The sequence below is a fragment of the Acanthopagrus latus genome, chromosome 20 (assembly GCF_904848185.1).
Source record: "Acanthopagrus latus isolate v.2019 chromosome 20, fAcaLat1.1, whole genome shotgun sequence".
In the NCBI taxonomy this organism is placed as follows: domain Eukaryota; kingdom Metazoa; phylum Chordata; class Actinopteri; order Spariformes; family Sparidae; genus Acanthopagrus; species Acanthopagrus latus.
In genome coordinates this window covers 4,411,734-4,433,979 of record NC_051058.1, presented here as the reverse complement: position 1 = coordinate 4,433,979, position 22,246 = coordinate 4,411,734, and the positions used below count along the sequence as shown (strand labels likewise).

Sequence of the window (22,246 nt, the reverse complement as noted above, 5' to 3'; positions counted from 1 at the left end):
GCAAATGGCAAGATCAAGGTGGTGAATCCACAGTCCAAATGTGTATATCTTTGAGTCATTTTGGTTAAACTATGCATTAAGTGCATTATTTTACTTATTATACTTTTTTTGATGCACCCTGTGCCTGTGTGTGTGTGTGTGTGTGTGTGTGTGTGTGTGTATGAATACATAATGATATGTAGTTATAATAGTTTGTGCCTTTTTAATCATTGTTTTGAACAGGAAATGGATATTGCCGTTCTGAGGCAGCAGTGGCAGTACTACTGACCAAGCAGTCGGTGGCTAAAAGGGTGTATGCCACAGTGGTCAATGCTGGCAACAACACAGATGGATACAAAGAGCAGGGTAAGGAGGCACGCTAAAGACCTGCAAGATCTCAACTCATGCTGTGACACAAGAACACTGCATCAACTAGCAAAACGCCGCATAATGTAATAGTTGGTCAAGAATGATGAGATGATATATTAAGATCTTTGTGTAAAGAAATGTGGTCGTTATAGTCTGTGACATTCTGGATCAAATGGTACATTGTAAAATGCTTACATTTAGAATAATTTAAATGATTATGAAAGGGCAGAAGAAAACAAATAAAATTGGCTAGTGTGGTCCTTCAACTGTCTATCCATAATTTGTAAGCTAGCTAATTTACTTTTGTCTCCTGAATTGAATCAGTTGGCAATACTGCTTCTGACTGAGTTTCTCCATCCATGTATCAATCAGTTGTTTCAGTGTTGTTTTGATGATACGCACGCTTTCTTTTATCATCATAGGAATTCAGTTGCACCTCAGAAGGAGCTATCTGACAACCACAGAGTTGAGCTTAAATATCAACTGTCGTGCGGTAGCACTGTATGGCATATGATACTTGTCCTCACACGTTCTTATTTGCCCCTCAGGTGTAACGTTTCCTTCAGGTGAGATGCAGCAGAGGCTGGTTGGTTCTCTCTACCAGGAGGCAAATATAATGCCAGAGCAGGTTGAATATATTGAAGCCCATGGCACAGGAACAAAGGTCAGTGCATACACCAGTCTAGTTGGTATAGTTGATAACAGACATTCATGAATGCATGCTGCTTTTTTAAAATCTGAAAATGAATAAAGTCATCTACACACTTGTCTAACATCACTAACCAGGAATGTCTCTGCATCATCTCATATCTACCCACAGGTTGGCGACCCACAGGAAGTGAATGGCATCGTCAATGTGTTTTGTCAGTCACAGCGAGAGCCTCTGCTTATTGGCTCCACCAAGTCTAACATGGGCCATCCAGAACCAGCCTCTGGTATGGCTGCCCTGGCCAAGGTAAAATTCTGCTTTTTGTTTGATTCTTTCTTTAATTTGAGGCTTGATATGTGTTTTTTTATACCATAAATGCAGTGACAGTATTTTTCTACCTCTTCAGTGTGTACACTAGAATGGTGGCTGGCTGCACCCCACTGCATTTCTAATCTCTGCAAGAACTCTGTATCTTTTCTGTGTCTTTGTACACAAATAATTGTAGAATTGGGGATAATAATGTAGATTTTTTTTCCCCCTGGAGGATAATTTTAATGTCGTACTTGGTTGTGCACACAATAATAATGACAGTTGTTGTGAGGAATTAAAAAAAGAGAACTTCAGATGGTTGAGCCCTTTTCGGACTTACAACATACTATACACTATACAACAACATTTCTGGCATTGTCAAGCTGTTAAAGGTGGACATAGGTGACATATACATTCTTATGGCTGGTCCTTCCAACTTGACTGGGCAGATACAGAAGGAGTTAAGCAAGATATTTCGTGACTATTGCACAAAGTGAAAGTTTAATAATAAGATGGTGTCTTCACTGGTGTTTTTTAACTTGTGCAGTAAAAGCAAGCTCCCAGTATGAAAATTTTAGTTTGGACGAAATTCAGTTCCTATTTGCACACATACAATATAATGTATACTAAATATACTAAATCTCATACTATATGAGATAGTTTACCTTCATGAGAAATGAATCACAGTGAGTTTTTACGGCAGTATGTCTCTTATTTTCAAAATGGAAAGAGGCTGGGCGTCTTTGACACAAAATTAACAAATGCAAAGGAATTGTTAATGAGCTGTTTTAGATATTTCAAATTAAGATTCTGCTCTTGATCTCAAATTTGTTTTTCTTTTGTTTGTTATTTTTCATCCTTGACAAAGGTGTTGCTTTCTTTGGAGAAAGGGGTCTGGGCGCCCAACCTGCACTTCAACAATCCTAACCCAGACATTCCCGCCCTCACTGATGGTAGGGTTCAAGTTGTTGACCGGCCTACTACTATTCAACGTGGCATTGTAGGCATCAACTCCTTTGGATTTGGAGGTTCCAATGTTCATGTGATCCTTCGTCCAGCTGAGAAATCAGCTGATGTGACTGCACCACCAAGGATGGTTCCCAGAATGCTTCAGGCTTGTGGCCGTACAGAGGCTGCAGTAAACACCATGCTTCAAAAGGGGAAGGAGCACACTGCAGATGACAACTTCTTGTCTTTGCTTAATGAGGTGGCAGGAATTCCTGCTGCCAGCATGCCCTACAGGGGCTACACTCTGATTGGCTCTCAGACAGATGTCACTGAGGTGCAGCAGGTGCAGGCCACTGGCAGACCACTATGGTACATCTGTTCAGGTAAGTCATCAAACGAATAAACAATTAGGCAAAACAATAGATTTTAGTTTTATGAAGAATGGGTTTGCAAGTAAAGCATATAAACAAGGAACTTGCACCTGAATATGTAAGCTAAACAGTCAGATCAGGCATTGGGTTGATGTCAATACTGAAGCAAGCATTGTTGAATACAGAGTCAGGGTTATCATTTTTAGAAAAGGAAAAGGAAATATGTGGGGGAAACACAGCTGTCAATCAAAGTCAGTTGAAAAATGTATGATGATGCTTTATGAATCATGTTTAAATTATCATTTATACATCTGTGGGAATCTGAGTTATTTTATCACCAAACATTTTCTTAAAATTCAGTTAATTAGCAGTAACTTTTAATACAACACTGGTAAACCAAAATTAACTTCATTGAAAGATACCGAGAGTCATAATTAAGAATTTGTAATTTGGGTGAACCAACTTGAGTAGAATCGAACATCATCTTGGACACCAGTGCAAATACTGGCCACTTGGATTTAGTTTTTGGAATGGGATTGTTGAAAAATTAAGATCTCCTCAGACAGGTCTTTTCTGTGAACAGTGTATTGTGCTTAATTAGTTAATTAGTACTTAGTGCTTAATTAAAGTGAGTGACTGTTGTATCTATCACAGGTATGGGAACACAATGGGCTGGTATGGGCCGCAGTCTCATGCAACTGCCAGACTTCAGAGAGTCCATCCTGCGGTCAGATGCAGCCCTGAAGGACACTGGTCTGGTTGTGTCTCGCCTACTCATGGAGGCAGATGACTCCACTTTTGAAGATACTGTTCATTCCTTTGTTAGCCTCGCTGCAATACAGGTATAGTAAATATTTGGGATGCAAGGGCTGATTCTGTTTAGGACCCTGTTGAAATGCAAGAAGTTTGTATTAGTCTTAACAAAAATGTATCACATTTTTTAGGGCCTAAACATGCTTGAAAACTTTGCTTGCATGTTTAATGTGCATGGAAAAATGGTTTACAAACAAGTTTTGCCTGTATCAAGGGGTTCCCCAAATTCATTAACCATAAGTCTCCAACCAGTCACGCATAAAATTATGGCAACACAATGGTCGCATTCCTATCACTCAGTGGCTTATTTTACGCTCACATAGCTAACGCTTAGCTCCACAGTGTGGAGGGGCTTGAATCAGCTTATGATGTATCAGAACTGATGATGGACAGTTTGTTTACCAGGCTTTGTTAGTGATGGAGGCTGCATTAAGGCTTTGTTCTACATGCAGGCTATCCTGTGGGGCTGCTGTCGCTTCATCTGTCCACTCTTTAAGGGTACATTCAGATCAGATCAGGTGGTGCAGCAAAACGCTGCAGGTTTGTGCGGCAGTGCCATTTTTGCGACATGTTGGAACCCTTTGCTGATGAGTTTGTCAAAAGGAGAAGCTGCTATCTTGTTCACATTTTGATCCTGCTAATGATTGTTTTGGCCCCCATCGATGGATTGGAAATAATGGTAAACAACGAGAATGCGACGCAAATCTGTGGTTTCAGTCATTCAAGCTTACGTGGTTGGCCAAGCTTATGGATGTGAGATTGGGCTGCATTTCGCCAAAAGTTGCGTCTTTAACTTTTTTTGCTAGCTGCCCTCTTTTTCGGGGGGGCCCTGTGCCCAGCTACACCAAAGCAACAACACTTCCCTCATTCAAATTAATGAGAAAAACATGCGTTTTTGCCACACAGCAGGATCCAGGATATTTCTTTCTTTGGTGTGGATCTAGACATGCTGATGGAATATAGGTAAAACAGTTAAGAGGTTTGTTTGATTAAATCACCAGCTTCTATAAAAATTCCATCTGGTTGTTTAGTCATATTGCTGCTGAGTGTGTGTGTGTGTGTATGTGTGCCTGTGTCTGTCCGTGATGTGATGCCAGGTTAGAGAAGAATGTTAGTCGCGTGCAAAGACCCTGGGTCTGTTTGAAGCATCATTCAACCATCATCAAACTAGCTGATGAGCCAAGCAATGTTGAACAATGTTCTTGCTGTGCAAGGTCTGATGAAAGACAGCAGATGGAGTAAACTGTTCACTCCTTTCCTCTGCAAGGTTAGCAACTCTGTGCTAACTTGCTTTGTGTTTCTCAGATTGTGGAGTTAGCTGGCAAGTTTTGCGTTGCAGCTGCTGGTGCTAACTGATCTGGAATACTTGCAGGACCTTGTGTTTATGCAGTGAGGAGATGTTCTTTGGGCCTACTGCAGATTTAGCTTGTAGCTCCCAGCAGCAGCTGGCCCAGAAGAATTCAGAAGAGGAGATCTTGAGGGCAGGCAGCCCCGTGGGGATAGAGGTGGAGAACAGCACTTGAGGGCAGGCAAAAGAGAGGGACCAAAGGAAAGTGCTTGAGTTTTGGACATAGTTGTGAAGACTGGGGAATTGTGGGAAACTGAGTCCAGTTTAGAGTCCATTTTGAAATCTGTAATGAATGACCACATCTATGGGCCCCAACACTTGCTAGGCAAATAGGTATAGAGCACATTTGATTTGGCTGAGGTTATGTTATAAAACAAGGAGGTCCAACAAAGAAATGGAAATAACCATATGTGTTTTCTGTGGCTCACATTCTTACAGATAGCTGAGATCGATCTGCTCACTAAGCTGGGTCTGAAGCCTGATGGCATCATAGGGCACTCGGTGGGGGAGCTGGCCTGTGGCTACGCTGATGGTTCCCTTAGCCACAGTGAGGCTGTCCTTGCTGCCTACTGGAGAGGCATCTGCATCAAGGAGGCCAAACTTCCTCCTGGAGGAATGGCTGCAGTTGGTAAGAGAGAGCAGAGATTCTTTTCCATATCAAACAGCTGGTGTCACAGAATAAGCACATTGTATTGAGAGAAGGAATTAATTGTGAGATGTGCTTGCTTGGAATGAAAAACTTCAGAGTCTAGACAAAGTATGTAAATGTCATGTCTGTCATCCAAATGAGACGAGTGAGTTCTTATCAGTGTGTGTGAAGGAGGGTTAATAGTTTTAGATTCCTGTTTCCACCAAGGGTTTTACAAGAATATACTGTTTCAGAAACATCACAGACATCGGAATCACTGAAAATGAAGATTGTATCAACCAGGCTATCTTTTTTTCTCTGTAGAGATATAGATTATTTGGGGTTTTCGTATAAACAAGCCAATCATTTATTGTGTGTTTAATTTGTTAATCAGACATTTTTCCTTACTGTGTTTAATTTAGTAGTAAAAAATTGGGTACCTGCCCTGGACACCCATGCGATGGGTGTCTAGATGTCTATACACTTGCCAATTAAATTTGGAAATGATTATGTATAACACTAACTAAAATGTCAACTATTGTGTGCTTGTTACTCAAGGATAGTGAATGTTGATTGTATGGTATGATTTTGAATTCCTGTCCAAAATCAGTCCTTGGTTTACACAGACATTTCAGACAGAAATGTCTGAAAAACCTCTTTTCAGTGGTCAGTTTGACTCATCAAACAAACCACATCATTCATTTTAATTCTGAATCAGAATTAATGAATCAGTTAATTTGGTTCTTAAAAATATGATCGGACTTGACAGCCAAATGTAAAATGTGAAGAAACCTAGCTTGCTCTTAATAATGCAGCAGAGCCACATGTTGAATCTTGATAGCATATTTCCAAAAAAAAAAAAAAAATAATAATAATGCTACTAAATTCCCCGGTATTGTTACTGGTTGATAACAGTAACAGGGGTCAGCAAATGCACAGGTCAGATAAGAGTCACCTGTGGAAGAAAGAGGTACTTGATCGATCCCATTCTGTAGTGTAACTTCTATTTGAGAAGACGAAGAAATCCCAACAAATCGATGTGCAAATCTATGACAGCTTTTCCAACTTGGAATTTACTCTGTTTGTAGTTTTTATTGTTTGTTCACATTTATTTAGTTTCTGTGCATGTTTTTTCCTTTGTGTTTGCTGTCTGTGTTCCAGGGTTGACTTGGAAGGAATGCCTGACTCAGTGCCCTCAGGGAGTTGTCCCAGCTTGCCACAATGCTGAGGACACTGTAACAATCTCCGGTCCTCAGGTGAAACATTCTATGACACTATGGGCTCTGTCTTATGCTAGGTGCAAAGCAGGGCGCAGCGCAGCGCAAGCGTAATTGCTCGTTTCAGACCAACACAGTTGTAATTTTCAAAGCCAGCACCCATGTTGTGTAAATGGCAAATGTGTTTGTGCCCACCTGTGCGCCCATAGGCATGTTGGTCTTTAAGTGAGGTGTGTTCAGGTGCACAGATGGTGAATTGCTATCTCAAGGCAGCAGAAAGGGACAGCAGCAACAAAAAGGGTTGATAAATGAATACTAAATAACTAACCGAACCTGTCAGCAGGTCAAGAGTTTTAAATAATCAATAAAGTTTATCAGCTGTCCCTCTTGCGCAAATGCACAAATTATTGTTGAAATACACACATTGTTTCTGCTGCAGGAGGATCACTGCAGGTAGTCTCATTAATATTTTCCTCATTAAGGATGTACTTCATCCCTCTCAACCCACCTGTTACTGATCAGGATGATTATGACTCCTGCGTGATCAACAGACACACAGAGGGAACAGGCTGCAGTGATCCTCCACCTCAGTTTAATGTCAGTGTATTTTTTCATATGCAGTGAAACAGTTGTTGATGGGACAGATGATTGTGAAATGGCAGGGCAGAGGATCCTGTCCCTCACTGAAGATGCCGCTGAATTGCTGTTAAATAATCTCCAGGTCCTGGTGCACCTGGCCATAACAGGAAATGGGAGACAGCGCTCAGAATGCGTTCCACCAAAAAACACCCGTGACTAATTCAGAGTCAAAAAACACCCCCTCTGTGCCATGCACCTCACTTTGTACCTAGATTATCCGCCTTTTAACTCACAAAATGGACAGGTCCGGAACAGACGAGCCCCTTGTACTTAAGACCATGTGCTATAGAAAGTCTATAGATAGAGCCCTATGTCTTAGACAGCACTGTTAACACAGAGAGAACCTGAATTTGAGACTGTCCCAACAACTGGGAACCTGCTTTACATGAGAGAAGGGAAGGGAAGGTAGTGAGCAGAATATTAATGTTACCAATGCTTTTGCCGAATAGCCTACTAGGGGTATGAAAGAACACCATTGTGGACATTTTCACACATAGCTATTCAAACTGGTCAGCAAACCTACAAGACTTTCGCTTTTAGATTTAGAGTTTAACTTTTTGTGACAAAAACAGACCAGGGGGAGGAGAAGAAGGTGAAGAATCGTCAGGCTGTACAAACATAGCAACTCTGTTATCAAATGTAAACATTAGCCTCTTTCATGTACGAACTCTTGACAGTATCCAGAGAATCGAATCAGATATTGTCCACATTTGCTTGGTCACACATGCAGCAAACAAGAGGAGATTGTCAGGTGTGTTCACACATTGAAGCAGTGGTGAACCATAAGTGGAGAAGTGTCTGTCCTACTGATTCTTCGTCATATTTCTGCTAAAAAAAACAGCATCTGTCCCCGGCAAAAATCTTTAACTCACCAAGTATTTCTCTCCTTACATTATTGTGTTATAGTAGTTACTGTCCTGTAATTAGCGAACTGCCGCTACAGCGATAATGCTCAACTCTCCTTGAAAAGGGCTCAAGTATGAAAGTGGCTATGATTATATTAACTTTTACCAGACTATTTTTTCCCCAGTGATGGGACTTGACAAATGTGTGTTTTTCATCAGGACGCAATTAGTAAATTCGTGTCGGAGCTGAAAGAGCAGGGAGTGTTCGCAAAGGAGGTGCGCAGCGCTGGTGTAGCTTTCCACTCCTACTACATGGCCTCCATTGCCCCAACCTTGTTGGCTGCTCTGAAGAAGGTATGTAGCTCTGATGTGTTTAAGCAATATGCAACAGTGACCCCTGCTGTTAAAGTCATACAATCCCACTTTGATTTAATGTTGTGATATTCTATATGAAATGCACTATTTCACAGTGTTTTCTGTCTTACACACATAATATTAGCTAATTACTTACTTAATTATTTAATTAAATTCTTCATCATCTCATCAGAGTCTAACTCTGTTTTGCATCCTGCAAATTCAACATCCTGTGTGCAGGTGATAAAGGAGCCGCGGAAGCGTTCATCCCGTTGGGTGAGCACCAGCATCCCTAAGTCTGAGTGGGACTCTCCACTGGCTCTGTACAGCTCGGCTGACTACCACGTCAACAACCTCGTGAGCCCCGTGCTGTTCCAGGAGGCTCTCAGTCTGGTGCCAGAAAATGCTGTGGTGGTGGAGATAGCGCCTCATGCTCTACTGCAGGTATGCTCACCAAGTTGCTGATAGACCATTCCATCAGAAAAGCAGGAGTTTTAGCATTTTATCAAACATCTCATGACAATGACCCCCATCTTTCCATCAAACGAGCCTGTATTGCGCTGCAAGACTCACCTCAGGTCTGTGCAGGAAACCTGACAGAACGGCGGATTTAGTTTAGGTTATCTCTGTTTTTACTATTAGATGTCTGCTGTTTTTACTCTTTAATTGCGTTTGGTTTTAGCCATTTCTTGAGTCATGTTAAGTTAGGCTGTTGGTGAAAACACAGCATTTCCTGATTCACCTTCTTCATCATAAAGGCTTTTTAATGACTAGATAGAGGAGTTTTATTGTGAAAAATTTGTAGGAAAGTGAATGTGTTTGCCACTGTATTAGTAAAGCTTTGTTTGCAGCTTTTTTGATAGGACCGTGAAGAGGAAAAGCGTTTACAGTCGCTGCTTTGACCAGTACACATGAAAGGCATGTCACTAGAGACAAACTTTCAAACGGTTAGTCTTTTCTGCCATGCTGGGTTGATGTGCCGAGTCAAACTGAGTAGAGCCAGACCAGCAGTTGTAATGGGAAAAACATCATGTGTCTATTAGATGACATAACGTGGGTTGTGTGTGCTAGACGTTTGACACACATACATGCTGCATCAGCAGCGATGCAAACATCATCATTTGAGTTTGTGAATGGCTTCTCTCAGTCATCAATTAATCCTACTGGTAACTGGTTTTAGGATGAAAAAACTGTCCTTTTTATTACACTCATTTACTTAAATTAGCAACTTGAGGCAGGACAAAAAAGGAGGGTGAACTGTGTGCACTGCATGACAGTGTCCATTGGGAAAGGGAAAAAAAAGAATTAAAACTGAAAGCAGCGATGTACGCACCCTCGCTCCATGTATGTCGGGGTGTGGCGCCATAGGAGTGTGCACCCACCTGTTGTCAACCTGTAAATGCCATGTATATGGGATGATGTATGTCTGACTACTCATACATTTTTTCTGCACAGGCCATCCTGAAGCGTGGCTTGAAGCCCACATGTTCCATCCTCCCCCTGATGAAGAGAGGCCACACCAACAACCTTGAGTTCTTCCTCTCAAACATTGGCAAAATTTACATGAATGGGTCAGTAAATCTCACTTTTTCTGCATTTACTGATTGACTGTGTATTGGTCTAGTTGCAGGTGGATCTTTTCTGGATGGGCTTTGCAATGAAGCCTGCTGTTCAGCTTTCCACTTTGAGTACTCTAGATTCAGGTTGCCAATAATTGATAATTAGCGTATTATTTTTTAATGCACTTCTTTAGCATCAACGTGGATGCTAACAAGCTCTATCCAGAAGTGAAGTACCCTGTACCAGTTGGTACCCCTCTGATCTCCCCCTTGGTGCAGTGGGACCATGCCCAAACTTGGGATGTCCCCAAGACAGAGGATTTTCCCTCTGGCTCAGGAGGATCTAATTCTGCCACTGTCTATAACATCGGTAAGGATGTAAATCTAGGTTGAAAAGTAGTCCCACCCTTGTGTGTCATAGCCTGTTAAAGAAAAATAATTAAACAGTGTTTTGGCATTGCATATGACCTATTGGTGTGCTCTGTGTCCAAATGTTCTTGACCAACAACAGACATAAACCCAGAGTCTCCAGACTTTTACCTGATTGGACACTGCATCGATGGGCGTGTCCTCTACCCGGCGACGGGTTACCTGGTGCTGGCCTGGCGTACCTTGGTGAGGAATCTTGGGGTTGTCATGGAAAATACCCCTGTAACCTTTGAAGATGTCACCATCCATAGGGCCACCATCCTGCCAAAGACAGGTGAGAGAAGAGCAGCAGGGGTTTGAGCACCGTGGTGGGGTCATATCTTTGACTGTGTTGGACTGAGGAGCTGCTTAAATTCTAGTTCAATGTTTATCTGATTTTGCCTATTTGTCTGTCTTCTTCCTCTCAGGCTCTGTCCAGTTGGAGGTGCGTCTCATGCCTGCCACCAACAAGTTTGAGGTGTCAGAGAATGGGAACCTGGCAGTTAGTGGTATGTAGGTTTTGTTCATATTCTGTTTGACAGTGCAAACACACCTGGCACATTTCTTTTTATCATAATTATTCTTTTTTTAAAAAATTGAATAGTTGATTTTAAATTGAACTTAAATCATCGTCACTAATACTACCTCTGGTCGATGTCCTGTCTTCAGCATCTTATGGTTTGTCTATTGTTACCCTAACAAGGACTAGAGTCTGTATTGTGATTTGTCCTGGGCTTACTCATGAGGGATATAATATGGAACGTAAGAAACCTGGATAACCCTGAATTATTCCAACATATTTAAAGTTTCTGATCATCTGTGCAAGTGAGGTGGTCTTATTGTCAGTATCTTATTTTTCAACTGCGGATGTCCTACCACCTGTTATGATCCCGTCTTCATTTTAATTCTTATATGTGCATTTTAGGCCTGCATTAAAAAAGGTGATTACAGAGAGATGATTTAAAGTTGAGCCAACTAAAACTTTGCATCAGTGAACATGTGAAAATCCTTCAGTCCTCCCAGAAATCTCTGCCTCATGTTCTGCATGTGATTTTCAGGTAAGGTGAGCATTCTGGAGGACGCACCTCTCGATTCGTTTCATCATCAGATAAGGCATCAAGCTGGCCACAACAGCGGTGACCCCAAGATGAAGCTTGCAGCACGTGACATCTACAAAGAGCTGCGACTGCGCGGCTATGACTATGGGAAGACCTTCCAAGGCATCTTAGAGTCCAACAATGCAGGTAACAGTAATGTTTGTTTGTGTTTTTGAAACCTTTTTTCTTGGTCTTTTGGCACAGAAAGCTTTCATTTGATATTAGATATTTTCACAAGACCTCTCACAATGCTTTTTTGAATTATTGGTCATTATGAAATATTATAAAAGACAATAAGTCACCTCTATGCTGTATTTATGTTATCCACTGAATTTCCCAAACATAAGTATTGTTAGAGTATACGTTGTGTTTGCCAACTGGCCACTGTCATGTTGATTGGCTGTTTTTAGGTGACAGCGGGAAACTGCAGTGGACAGGAAACTGGGTGACCTTTCTGGACACCATGCTGCAGATGTCGGTGGTTGGACTGTCCGGCCGTAGTCTGCGATTGCCAACAAGGATCCGCTCAGTCTGTGTTGATCCAGCTGTTCATCTGGGGATGGTCTATGACTACACAGATGGAAAACAAGGTGTGTGTATCAATTTAATCACAATTGATTTTCTATGATCCATATTGATAATAATCAAAATGAATAATCACAGTCATGCTTTCTAGTTTATCATCTCATTCCAGTTGCAGTTGTTCAATCTGAATAGAAACATGCTTACTTTTTGTATGTCTGTATATCTATGCTCCACATCAAACCTTTACATCTCTTTCCTCTCATACCTGTAGCCACAGATGTCCACATAAACCGTTGCTTTGACTCCGTTGTTGCTGGGGGAGTCCAGATCTGCGGACTGCATGCTACTGTGGCACCCCGTCGGCAGCAGCAGCAGAGTCCCCCCACCCTGGAGGAGTTCGTGTTTGTTCCATATGTGAAGACAGACTGCCTCTCGGCCAATGGGAAACTCTCAGAGCAGCTGAGACTTTGCAAAGGTACAACAAATAAACACTCTGTCATCTTTGTGGTTTTATCACTTAATTACTTTAGGGGACATCATTAATCTATTAATCTATCAAGAGCTAAAAATGTTTAAATTGAACTAATATAATGGTCTCTAGTACATAAACATATTTGTGAGCAAAGTACAGAATCAGAGTCGGCTTCTTTTGCTCTCAATGTACTAAAGAGATTCTAACAGTATTTGCATGTGTGAAAAGAGGCAGGGGTCAGGGGTTAATGCACAGGGGTTTTTCTGACTGTTAAGTTTTCATCAGAGTGATAGTCTGACAAGGCTTGAACGGTTTGTGTCTGGGGGTGAAGTGGTCTGCAGAGTCTGTTACGTGCCCATTTCCTGACCCTTGAAAGGTACAAGTCCTGTATGGAGGGCAAGTCAACTTTTCACGCAGAGGCTCGCCTTTTCTCCGCCTTTCTTTGTTCTTACTGTACCAAGCAGATGTGAAGCCGCACCAATGTGTCATTTCCGTGCTGCGGAACCAAAATAGGCATGGTGATACACATTATGATGTTGATCCGTGTGTTTTTTTTTTGTTTTGTTTTTGTTTTGTTTTTTTCATTTAAAAGTTTCCCCCTATTAATCTAAGGGGGGGTTTAACAGAAATCTTATAAGAGCTCGTCTTTGATCACTATATCTGAGTACTTTTTTCAGCATCTGCACATAATGTTTACAAGTTCTTTTTTAACACTGCTGACTTTTGTGAGGAAAAATGATACCAAAGCAGCTATCACCATAATCTTTCATTTCTGCTAGTATCACTGGGCTCTAAAAGGAGATGGGTTCTCAAAAGTTAAGGAACATATTACTAAATGAAATGAAATAAATAGTATTTAAGATGGCATTTGAACCCTCTGTACTCTCCATCCAGGTTTAATCTCCAGACTTCAGCATAAACTGGCCCCTCATGGTGTCAAGCTCTCCATACCTGGACTACAAGGGGAATCAGACGGCCCTCTTCCCAGTGCCGAGCCCTCTGAGCCCAGCCTGGTGCGCTTGCTGGCCCTGCTCTGCCGCCTGGAGCTCAATGGGAACCTTCAGTCTGAGCTGGAACAAATGGTGGAGAAGGAGAGGGTGTGTCTACTGCAGGACAGTCTGCTGCAGGGCCTTGTTGACAGTCCAGCCCTAAGACATTGCCTGGACACCACCATAGAAAACAGCATGCCTGGCAAGATCAAAGTCCTGGAGGTAGACTAAAAAACTAGATAAAACTCCAGAACCTGCAGAATGGCTGAATTATGCCCCAGTCACAGAATATTTGCAGTTGTTAACGCTCTTTACTTTTACATCCATTGCCAGGCTCTCTCCAATGATGGCCAACTCTTCCCTCGTGTGGTCGCCCTCCTCAACATCCAGCCCATGCTACGTGTGGATTACACTGCCACAGCGACCCGCCTGGATCTTCTTACCCCCCATCAGGCCACTTTGGAAGAGCTTGCAGTCACCTCAGCTCAGTGGGACCCACTGATGGGCCCAGCTCCAGGAGGCATAGGAGGGGCAGATCTGGTGTTGTGTAACCACTCCTGGGGCCCTCTAAGGACAGATCCTGGACTGCTGGTTACAAATCTGGCTTCTGGAGCCAAACAAGGAGGCTTCATACTCCTTCACACCCTGTTGAAGGGAGAGACTCTTGGGGAAACAGTTGCCTTCCTCTCCAGCACTGCCCAGAGCAGCAGCCAGCACCGAGGACTACTTACACAGGTCAGTGGGGACGGTATTTGAGTTATTTAGTACTTACTTAGTACTTTTTTTTAACAATAATAATCTTTTATGTGAAACATTTTTGGTGCTCTTGCGATATTGACTCATGCTCACCAGAAATGTAATGACCTTTCTTTTGTGCCCATGTCCCCTCAGGGCCTCTGCAAAATGTTGGGGTTTCTTAGAATAAAAATAGTTCTTCAGTTTGATAGAACCATTATTCTGTCAATTTGCACAATTTAAACATCCCCAAAGCAAAAACCTTATTTTAAGTTATGTGTTCTGATCCAGTAGCTAAAATGCTAACATCAGATTGATTTTGTGATGGGAGGTGATGTTTAGCTGATTTAACTTCCTCTTTTTGCCAGACTGAATGGGAGAAGGTGTTCTCTGAGGCCTCTCTTAACCTCGTAGCTGTCAGGAAGTCTTTCTATGGCTCAGCCCTCTTTCTTTGTCGCTGTCCCTCTCCGAGTAAAAAGCCAGTCTTCCTACCTGTGGAAAGCACAGACTACAAGTGGGTGGAGACACTCAAGGTGAGTTCATAACATTCTGAATATGTCTGTCTTTTGAAATGTGTCCTGAGTGTCCTTAAAAAAACATTTTCAAGTCAAAATGGCAGGCAAAATGAAAGTATTTTTCTTTTTTTTAATGTTTGGACTAGACTAGACTATTGGAATGAACTTGTCACTTAATAAAAAGTAAATTGAGTAAATCCAAAATTCTCCTTCTAGACAGCTCACAAAAACAAAGTTGACGTGGGACCGACCCACATCATAGATTCTTGTGGCTGTATGATTCCTCATGATCCTCTGTTGCTTGATTTTTCAAAACCACCAAAAAGAAAATTTGAAATGCCAGGTTTTTCTAGCTATACTCCCAAACTGTGGAACAACCTACCTAAATATTTCAGAGAGGCAGGCTTTATTGAGCCCTTTAAACAACACCTAGAAATACATCTTCTATCTCTCAAACTAGCCTTTCACTACTTCAACTAACTACGTATGCAGGCCTCACCGTGTCCCACACTCTGTTTTTTAATTGACATTTTATGCCATTTAAATATCTAATGTTTTATCTGTATGTGCTTCATTTTATTTCAACCTGTGCTTCTTCTGGTTTTATTTCTTAAAATTATAAAGTTGTGCTTACACTGTGTGTTTTTTCTGTTTTTATCCTTTTGTCATATAAAGCTTTTTGAGCTACAGTCTTTGCGTGAAAAGAACAATATACCGATACCAATATATTAGCTGATTAAAAAAATCAAGTGTTACAAACATGTCTTAAGATATGTAGGCGAATTTTGAAACTAAGACATTAAGCATTATTTTACTCCAAGGCATGTCTACATGAATATAGCTTGTATTTACAAATGATAAATTCATTATCATCTTTATATTAATGTAATAGTTAGGTACATAAGCAACATAACAAATAAAGTCACTGGCAAGACATTATTTTAAATGCTCTGCTCCTCACATTTTCTCTACACTATCATTGTGAACCATTAAGTCATTCTGAACCAAACTCCGACCAGAAGTGCCTTTTCTTGCTTAACGTTATCAAAACATGTCATCTTTAAATAAATAACACAGGCAAATAATTTTATAAATTGAAACCAAGTCATATTCCCTGCATCCTTATCAGGAAAAGTAAAAGTCATCGGCCAGTTATTTTTAGATAGGCCATAATTGGCTGGCGGATTAATCAGTTGTGCCCTAAATGATAATGATGAATAAAAAATAGAATATGCTGTTATTTTTTTTTTACGTCAACAAATGTGACCTAAGTCATAATTGTGGATAACTGTGTGGATATATGCTACAGGCAACGATGGTGGAGTCATCAGACTGTCCAGTGTGGTTGACTGCTTCTCAGGCTCACTGTGGCATTGTGGGAATGGTCAACTGTCTACGGCAGGAACCAGGTGGCAACCGAATACGGTAGGAAATATACTCTACCATACATACTAATTTCCATTGTGTAACAGCAGTAGAATTGGCTTGAACAATGTACATAAAGTGTATCATTTGTTAAAATCACAAACATACATAAACAGCTTACACAGCTGCCACCACTGTTCCACAATTTTAATGTCTATATATGTATAGACAGAGACAGTAAGCCGCAGCATTCAAAGATCAGAGATTCAAAGTAAATGACATCCTCAGTCTTTGGACCCTTGACTTGATTGGAAAAATTTGCCATATTGGAAAAAAAATAACCTTTTAACAGTCAGAATTAAAAGATGGCAGAAACCTCAGGAGGGGATTCCTCTCCCGGGATCGACAGACATGCAGTAGATGCTGCATGTATAGAAAATGACAACAAAATCACAGTTTACACCTTTTTATCCACATATTTGGTAAATCAGACCAGTCAAATAGTTTTTGTACTGTGTTGCCTTTTTAATGAATTTCTCTCTTTTTCCCTTCTTTCACCAGCTGTGCGTTTGTGTCCAATCTAAACAAGGCTTCAGAGGCACCAAGACTCCAGCCAGCTGATAAGTCTTTGCAGAAGGTGCTTGAGGGTGATCTGGTCATGAATGTGTTCAGAGATGGACACTGGGGAGCCTTCAGGCACCAGCTCATACCTTACGGTACAAAATTATCAATGTATCACTTATGATGATTTAAGATGGATTGATATGCTTCTGATTCTGTTGTCCACCTTAACCCTTATATGTATGCAGTTTGAATGCAGTGGATCAGTTTACATTTTTTACAACCTTTTACATGCATTGTTCTGAAGCAACATTTTCCTCTTTTCTGCATTGGACATACTTGTAGCAGCAGCTCTTGTCAGCTTTGCCTGCACATATAACAAAGTGTAGCCTAATGGATGGAGCACATATCGGATGTGCATTCCACAGTGTCTTGCCATTCACTTCGGCAGGCATGAAAACGGATAAGAGCAGTCCCACAATCAGAATGAGCAGCACAGCTCATGTGTGTCTCATGTGAGGCTGTAGAGGCACATCATCTAGAGAATCACAGTCATGCCTATTTTTTCCTTGACAGGTGTGCAGTTCTCTGAAAAAATTCACCTGAAATATCGATCACGATATCAACATCATACCAGCCTTTGACCACAGTTTTAATGTCTGTATATGTATAGACAGAGGCAGTTAGCTGCAGCAGAATTCAGACAGAATTCCTCCTTTGCTGTCCAGAGAATGCCACCAATGTAAAAAGAAATATATACATCAGAAATCTACAAAATAAAGTTTTAAAATTTTACAAGGCACACGTGATAAATAAAGAAAAAGCAACAATAATAATAATAAAACATTACAAATCTGAGCCAGGCAATTATGCGCGTCCAAAATGTAAACAGGTAAAGAAGTAAAAGTCGACATTCAAAAGTGGACGGGACAAACACGTCTGCCTCGGGGGGATACATACTGAGTTGAGTTCCACAATGCAATGGAAAATGAACATGACAGTTGCAATGCTATCACACTGCTATCTGAGCGTCTTTTTAATGGTAGCTGCTAGTCAAAGAAAGCTACAGCAAAGAGTATAGCTGGCCGCAATAGTTCTGGAGCGTCCTTCAAATTCTGTCCATTTCCTATAAATTAGATGTTCAAACCATATTGATTAAAGAGACACTGTAATTTTACTCCATTCATCTGTGCAAAACTGCAAAAGCTCATTCAGGTTGCACGGGGATAGGGCATGAACAGCCCTTTGCAAAGCCAGCCACAAATTCTCTATTGGACTGAGGTCTCCCACATGCCTTTGGGTGAACAAGTCGAGATTTAATGAGCTTTCTTCAACAGTGACAATCCCATAAAGCTTTGACTGGGGAATAACCCGGGCAACAGAGTTCTGATTTTTCTCCCACACTCTGGAACTCATTCTACATTCATGAAATGCCTCAAAAGACACCGCTTCAACACTGCCTACAACTTTTGACCCCCTCTTTTTATGTTTTTGTTTTGTTAGTGTCTCTTGAGAAGCATCTTTGAGTATTTTGAAGAGTATTCGTAAAAATGCATTATTATCACTATTCATATTGATTTTGCATATGACTGTAGCCTTTCACTGAAACATTTGTCTGTGGTTCTTTTGTGGTTGTCAGATCTAAAGAAACAAATGACAGAGCAGGCTTATGTCAACGTGTTGACTCGAGGTGACCTGTCTTCCCTGTCCTGGATTGCATCCCCACTCAACCACTCTGAGACTAGCAACCCCAACTCGCAACTGTGTCGCGTCTACTACAGTTCACTCAACTTCAGAGATATAATGCTGGCGACGGGCAAACTGCCACCAGATGCTATCCCAGGTAAAAAGTGTATAGAAGACACACAACAAGGAATCTTGCACTTTCTTGGTTTTTATAACAATAGCAACCATCTTGTGTTATCTGCTGTTACAGAAGTATACACATAAAAATAGTATACTTAATAAGCCAGATTGTAATCAACCATGTTTAGACCACTAACTTCTCCTGTTCATCATACATTCTGTAGGTGGCCTATCTCTGCAGCAGTGCATGTTGGGCATGGAGTTTTCTGGTCATGACCCTAGTGGTCGGCGTGTGATGGGGCTACTAGCTGCCAAAGGCCTGGCAACAAGTGTGGCTGCTGACAAACGGTTCCTCTGGAATGTTCCCTCTACCTGGTCAGTGTTACAGTGTTAGAGTGTGTGTGTGTGTGTGTGTGTGTGTGTGTGTGTGTGTGTGTGTGTGTGTGTGTGTGACATTTTTCAAGTTTATCGTAATTCGGTCTAAAGACCAGGCCATTTAATTGTGTACCTGTATACAAAGCTTTCCAAGCCAACAGCCAGCTGGGGGGTCTGGGTGTAAGCCCCCTATGTAGAGAGATTTAGGCCCTTAAAGGCCAAATTTGCTGGCTTCTGGCACATGCTAAAGCTACAGTTCCATCATATACACCGATCTTAACTATCGCATGTTCCTGATTTGTAAACATGTAAGTAAGTTAATTTAAGCTCTAGTTGGCATCTTGTGCAACATTTGCCCACACAGTCTGTAAATAATTATTCATATTTAAAAGAATGTCTGTTCTTTACTCATCCCAGCTTTTGTAATCAAGAATCATTAAACCTTATTTATTATTTTTCATGTGTTTAATGCGCATTTAGTGTAAGCTTTATAAAGGCATGTAACTGTGGTTAATGTATTTTCTGCTATAAAAATGTATTGTTATTCAATGAAAAGCTGAAATACTTTAAAAGTCAATAAATAAAATGTTTGGTTTTTTTAAGGGGGAAAATGTTACTAAATGATATGTCTTAATCTAGCTCTTTGCCAAAAACAATTGCAAAATAAATACATACATAATAAAGTCAAGTGTGAGGCTGACGCATGATCATGTTTTTATGCAACTAATTTGCAACAGCAAATGTATTATGAAATGACAGGATATTATTTTCCGTTAACATAAGTTAATCCGTTAATCGTGAATCATATGCCAATTGTAATATCTCTCAAAGTAATTGGTGTGTGTTTGTGTTTGTGTGTGTGTGTAGGACACTTGAGCAGGCAGCTTCAGTGCCAGTGGTCTACGCCACAGCCTACTACTCTCTGGTAGTTCGCGGCAGGCTGCGTCCTGGAGAGACTGTTCTTATCCACTCTGGGTCAGGGGGAGTTGGTCAGGCTGCCATTGCCATAGCACTCAGTAGAAACTGTAGAGTCTTCACTACAGTCGGTTAGTATTTAAAACACATTGAACACTGTCATAGAGACAAAAAAAAACATCTTATTAACTTTTTTGCCACTTGGAAAAAAATGCTCCACCGTAGACCATTGTTTTTAAATTACATGTAATGATTCTCTCTCTTAATCATGGCTTATGTCTTATTGTTATGAGAAACTAAAGAGAGATTATTTCATTTCCAGTTCGTCACACTAATATGATAAACTATATATATAAACTATGAAATAATTATGAGAAAAAAAAAAATGTAGAAATCATTTTTTAACCCTTACCTTTTTGTGTGTTTTATAACTAGGCTCAAAGGAGAAGCAAGCCTACCTGCAGGAGAGGTTCCCTCAGCTCTCAGCAGAAGCCTTCGCCAACTCCAGAGATACCTCTTTTGAACAGCACGTTCTTCTCCACACACAGGGCAAAGGTCAGACACCCCTTTCAGAAGTGGAAATTGTGTTACACATACCTTGCTTCCCACAACTCAACATGGTCTCTCTATAGGCTAGAATAATAGCCCCCTTTTTAAAGACATATACCGTATACAGTATATACATAGAATGCACTGCACTAAGTTTCAAAGAAAATATTGATTTGGACTAAGAACAAAATGATACCACACTATACTAAGGGATTGAGCTCTCCCTTAAAAAACACACACTTTGGAAACAAGTGAAATCACATTACCACATAGTGAATTTCCAGCTGCTGCAACAAAAAGTAAGATTTATTGATGATGTGGCTGGTTTAGTTGTAGTGTCTTGAGAACTTTTCCATAGTTTGTTGATTGAGACCTTTGAACACAAGACAACTTTGCAGTGCTGTTTGAATTAAACTCAAAATACAGACCAGTGCATATGTAGTAATTTATGTATCTGTCCTTTAGGTGTGAATGTGGTGCTGAACTCTTTGGCTGAGGAGAAGCTGCAGGCTAGTATCCGCTGCCTAGCCAGACATGGGCGATTCCTGGAGATCGGCAAATACGACCTGTCCAACAACTCCCCACTGGGTCAGTAGGCAGCTTTGGACTCACACAGTCATGCTTATAGAACAGTGGAAGTGTCATCTTCTCCTTTTAATTTTACATATAGCCTTCCAAATACACCACTCAAAAAAAATAATGGAACACTTGTCACAGTATAACACCAAGTCAGTTAAACTTCAGGGATAGTGTAAATTCATTTCACTTGCTTTGGTGCAAATGAAAGTAAGAAAGTGAGAACAGGTGCAATGGAGAGGCAGAAGCAAGGTAACCCTCAAAAAGGGAATGTTTTCACATGTGGTGGCCACAGAAAATTACTTTCTCATTATCCTTCCTGACTGATTCTTCTCTAGTTCTGCATTCTGCTAGTGTCCTAACGACTGGTAGCATGCCTGCAGCCCAGTCAGATTGCGCAGGTAATCCTGCTCCTCAAGGATGGCACATCCATACGTGCAATTGCAAGAAGGTTTGCTGTGTCTCCCAGCACAGTCTCACGAGCATGGAGGAGATGCAGGAGACAAGGGAAGAACTGAACAAGGTCCTTGAAAGGGCATCAACTATCTGCTCTTTTGTGCAACTGTACCTGGACTGCTACTGCTGTTGGGTAATGGGATGAAATCCTCCGAGCAATTGTTAGACCTAATGCTAGTGCAGTGGGCCCTTGGCTTCTCCTTGTGCAGGACGATGCCCAGCCTCATGTGGCCAGAGTGTAAAGCAGTTCCTGGATGGCAAAGGCATTGATACCATCTATTGGCCCTCTTTGTTCAACTGACCTAAATCCAATTAACCATCTATTGGATGTTATGTATTGGTGCATCTGGCGCTGCCAAGTACCGCCACAGGCTGTCCAGGGGCTCACTTATACCCTGATCCAGGTCTGGGAGGAGATCCTGCAGGACACTGTCCGCTGGCTCATCAGGAGCATGCCCAGATGCTGTCAAGAGTGCATACAGACACGCAGGGGCCATACACACTACTGAGTCAAATTTAAGAGTTACTGTGATAACATTTTTTACGTGACTTTCAGTGCGCTTGGATCCAGCCCTCAATTGGTTGATGAGTTTGGTGTCCACTGACCATTGCAACTTCATTTGTTCTCAAAAAATGATACAATGTACCTCAGTAAATATTTTCAACTTGAATGATTCGTTCATATCAAGATTTGATGTGTGATTAAAGTGTTCCTTAAACTTTTTTGAGTAGTGTATATAATACTCATGGCCAGTTGTAGCCTACTGTTTTTGCATTGGGCAGGTAGTAGTAACAGGTGACAACTTTGGCAGTATGCGCCAAGCTTAGACATGCTGAGTGGCTTGAAGGTACACACACAAGAATATAAAGACAT

At 41.1% G+C, this 22,246-nt stretch overlaps 1 protein-coding gene across 1 annotated transcript in view; it reads left to right on the top strand.

Moving 5' to 3' along the window:
- Nucleotides 1–22,246, top strand: part of fasn (fatty acid synthase) — a 47,979-nt gene that overhangs the window by 11,320 nt on the left and 14,413 nt on the right. The window contains exons 6-31 of the mRNA XM_037081059.1: nt 223–345; nt 897–1,012; nt 1,169–1,303; nt 2,175–2,637; nt 3,280–3,467; nt 5,225–5,414; nt 6,576–6,670; nt 8,335–8,469; nt 8,710–8,913; nt 9,925–10,040; nt 10,223–10,398; nt 10,540–10,731; nt 10,865–10,945; nt 11,495–11,680; nt 11,944–12,123; nt 12,330–12,533; nt 13,425–13,741; nt 13,853–14,254; nt 14,623–14,787; nt 16,079–16,194; nt 16,696–16,850; nt 18,335–18,538; nt 18,726–18,876; nt 19,744–19,922; nt 20,227–20,346; nt 20,806–20,928. Coding sequence (XP_036936954.1) covers nt 223–345; nt 897–1,012; nt 1,169–1,303; nt 2,175–2,637; nt 3,280–3,467; nt 5,225–5,414; nt 6,576–6,670; nt 8,335–8,469; nt 8,710–8,913; nt 9,925–10,040; nt 10,223–10,398; nt 10,540–10,731; nt 10,865–10,945; nt 11,495–11,680; nt 11,944–12,123; nt 12,330–12,533; nt 13,425–13,741; nt 13,853–14,254; nt 14,623–14,787; nt 16,079–16,194; nt 16,696–16,850; nt 18,335–18,538; nt 18,726–18,876; nt 19,744–19,922; nt 20,227–20,346; nt 20,806–20,928 — 4,716 coding nt within the window. The remainder of the gene's footprint in view (nt 1–222; nt 346–896; nt 1,013–1,168; nt 1,304–2,174; nt 2,638–3,279; nt 3,468–5,224; nt 5,415–6,575; nt 6,671–8,334; nt 8,470–8,709; nt 8,914–9,924; nt 10,041–10,222; nt 10,399–10,539; nt 10,732–10,864; nt 10,946–11,494; nt 11,681–11,943; nt 12,124–12,329; nt 12,534–13,424; nt 13,742–13,852; nt 14,255–14,622; nt 14,788–16,078; nt 16,195–16,695; nt 16,851–18,334; nt 18,539–18,725; nt 18,877–19,743; nt 19,923–20,226; nt 20,347–20,805; nt 20,929–22,246) is intronic.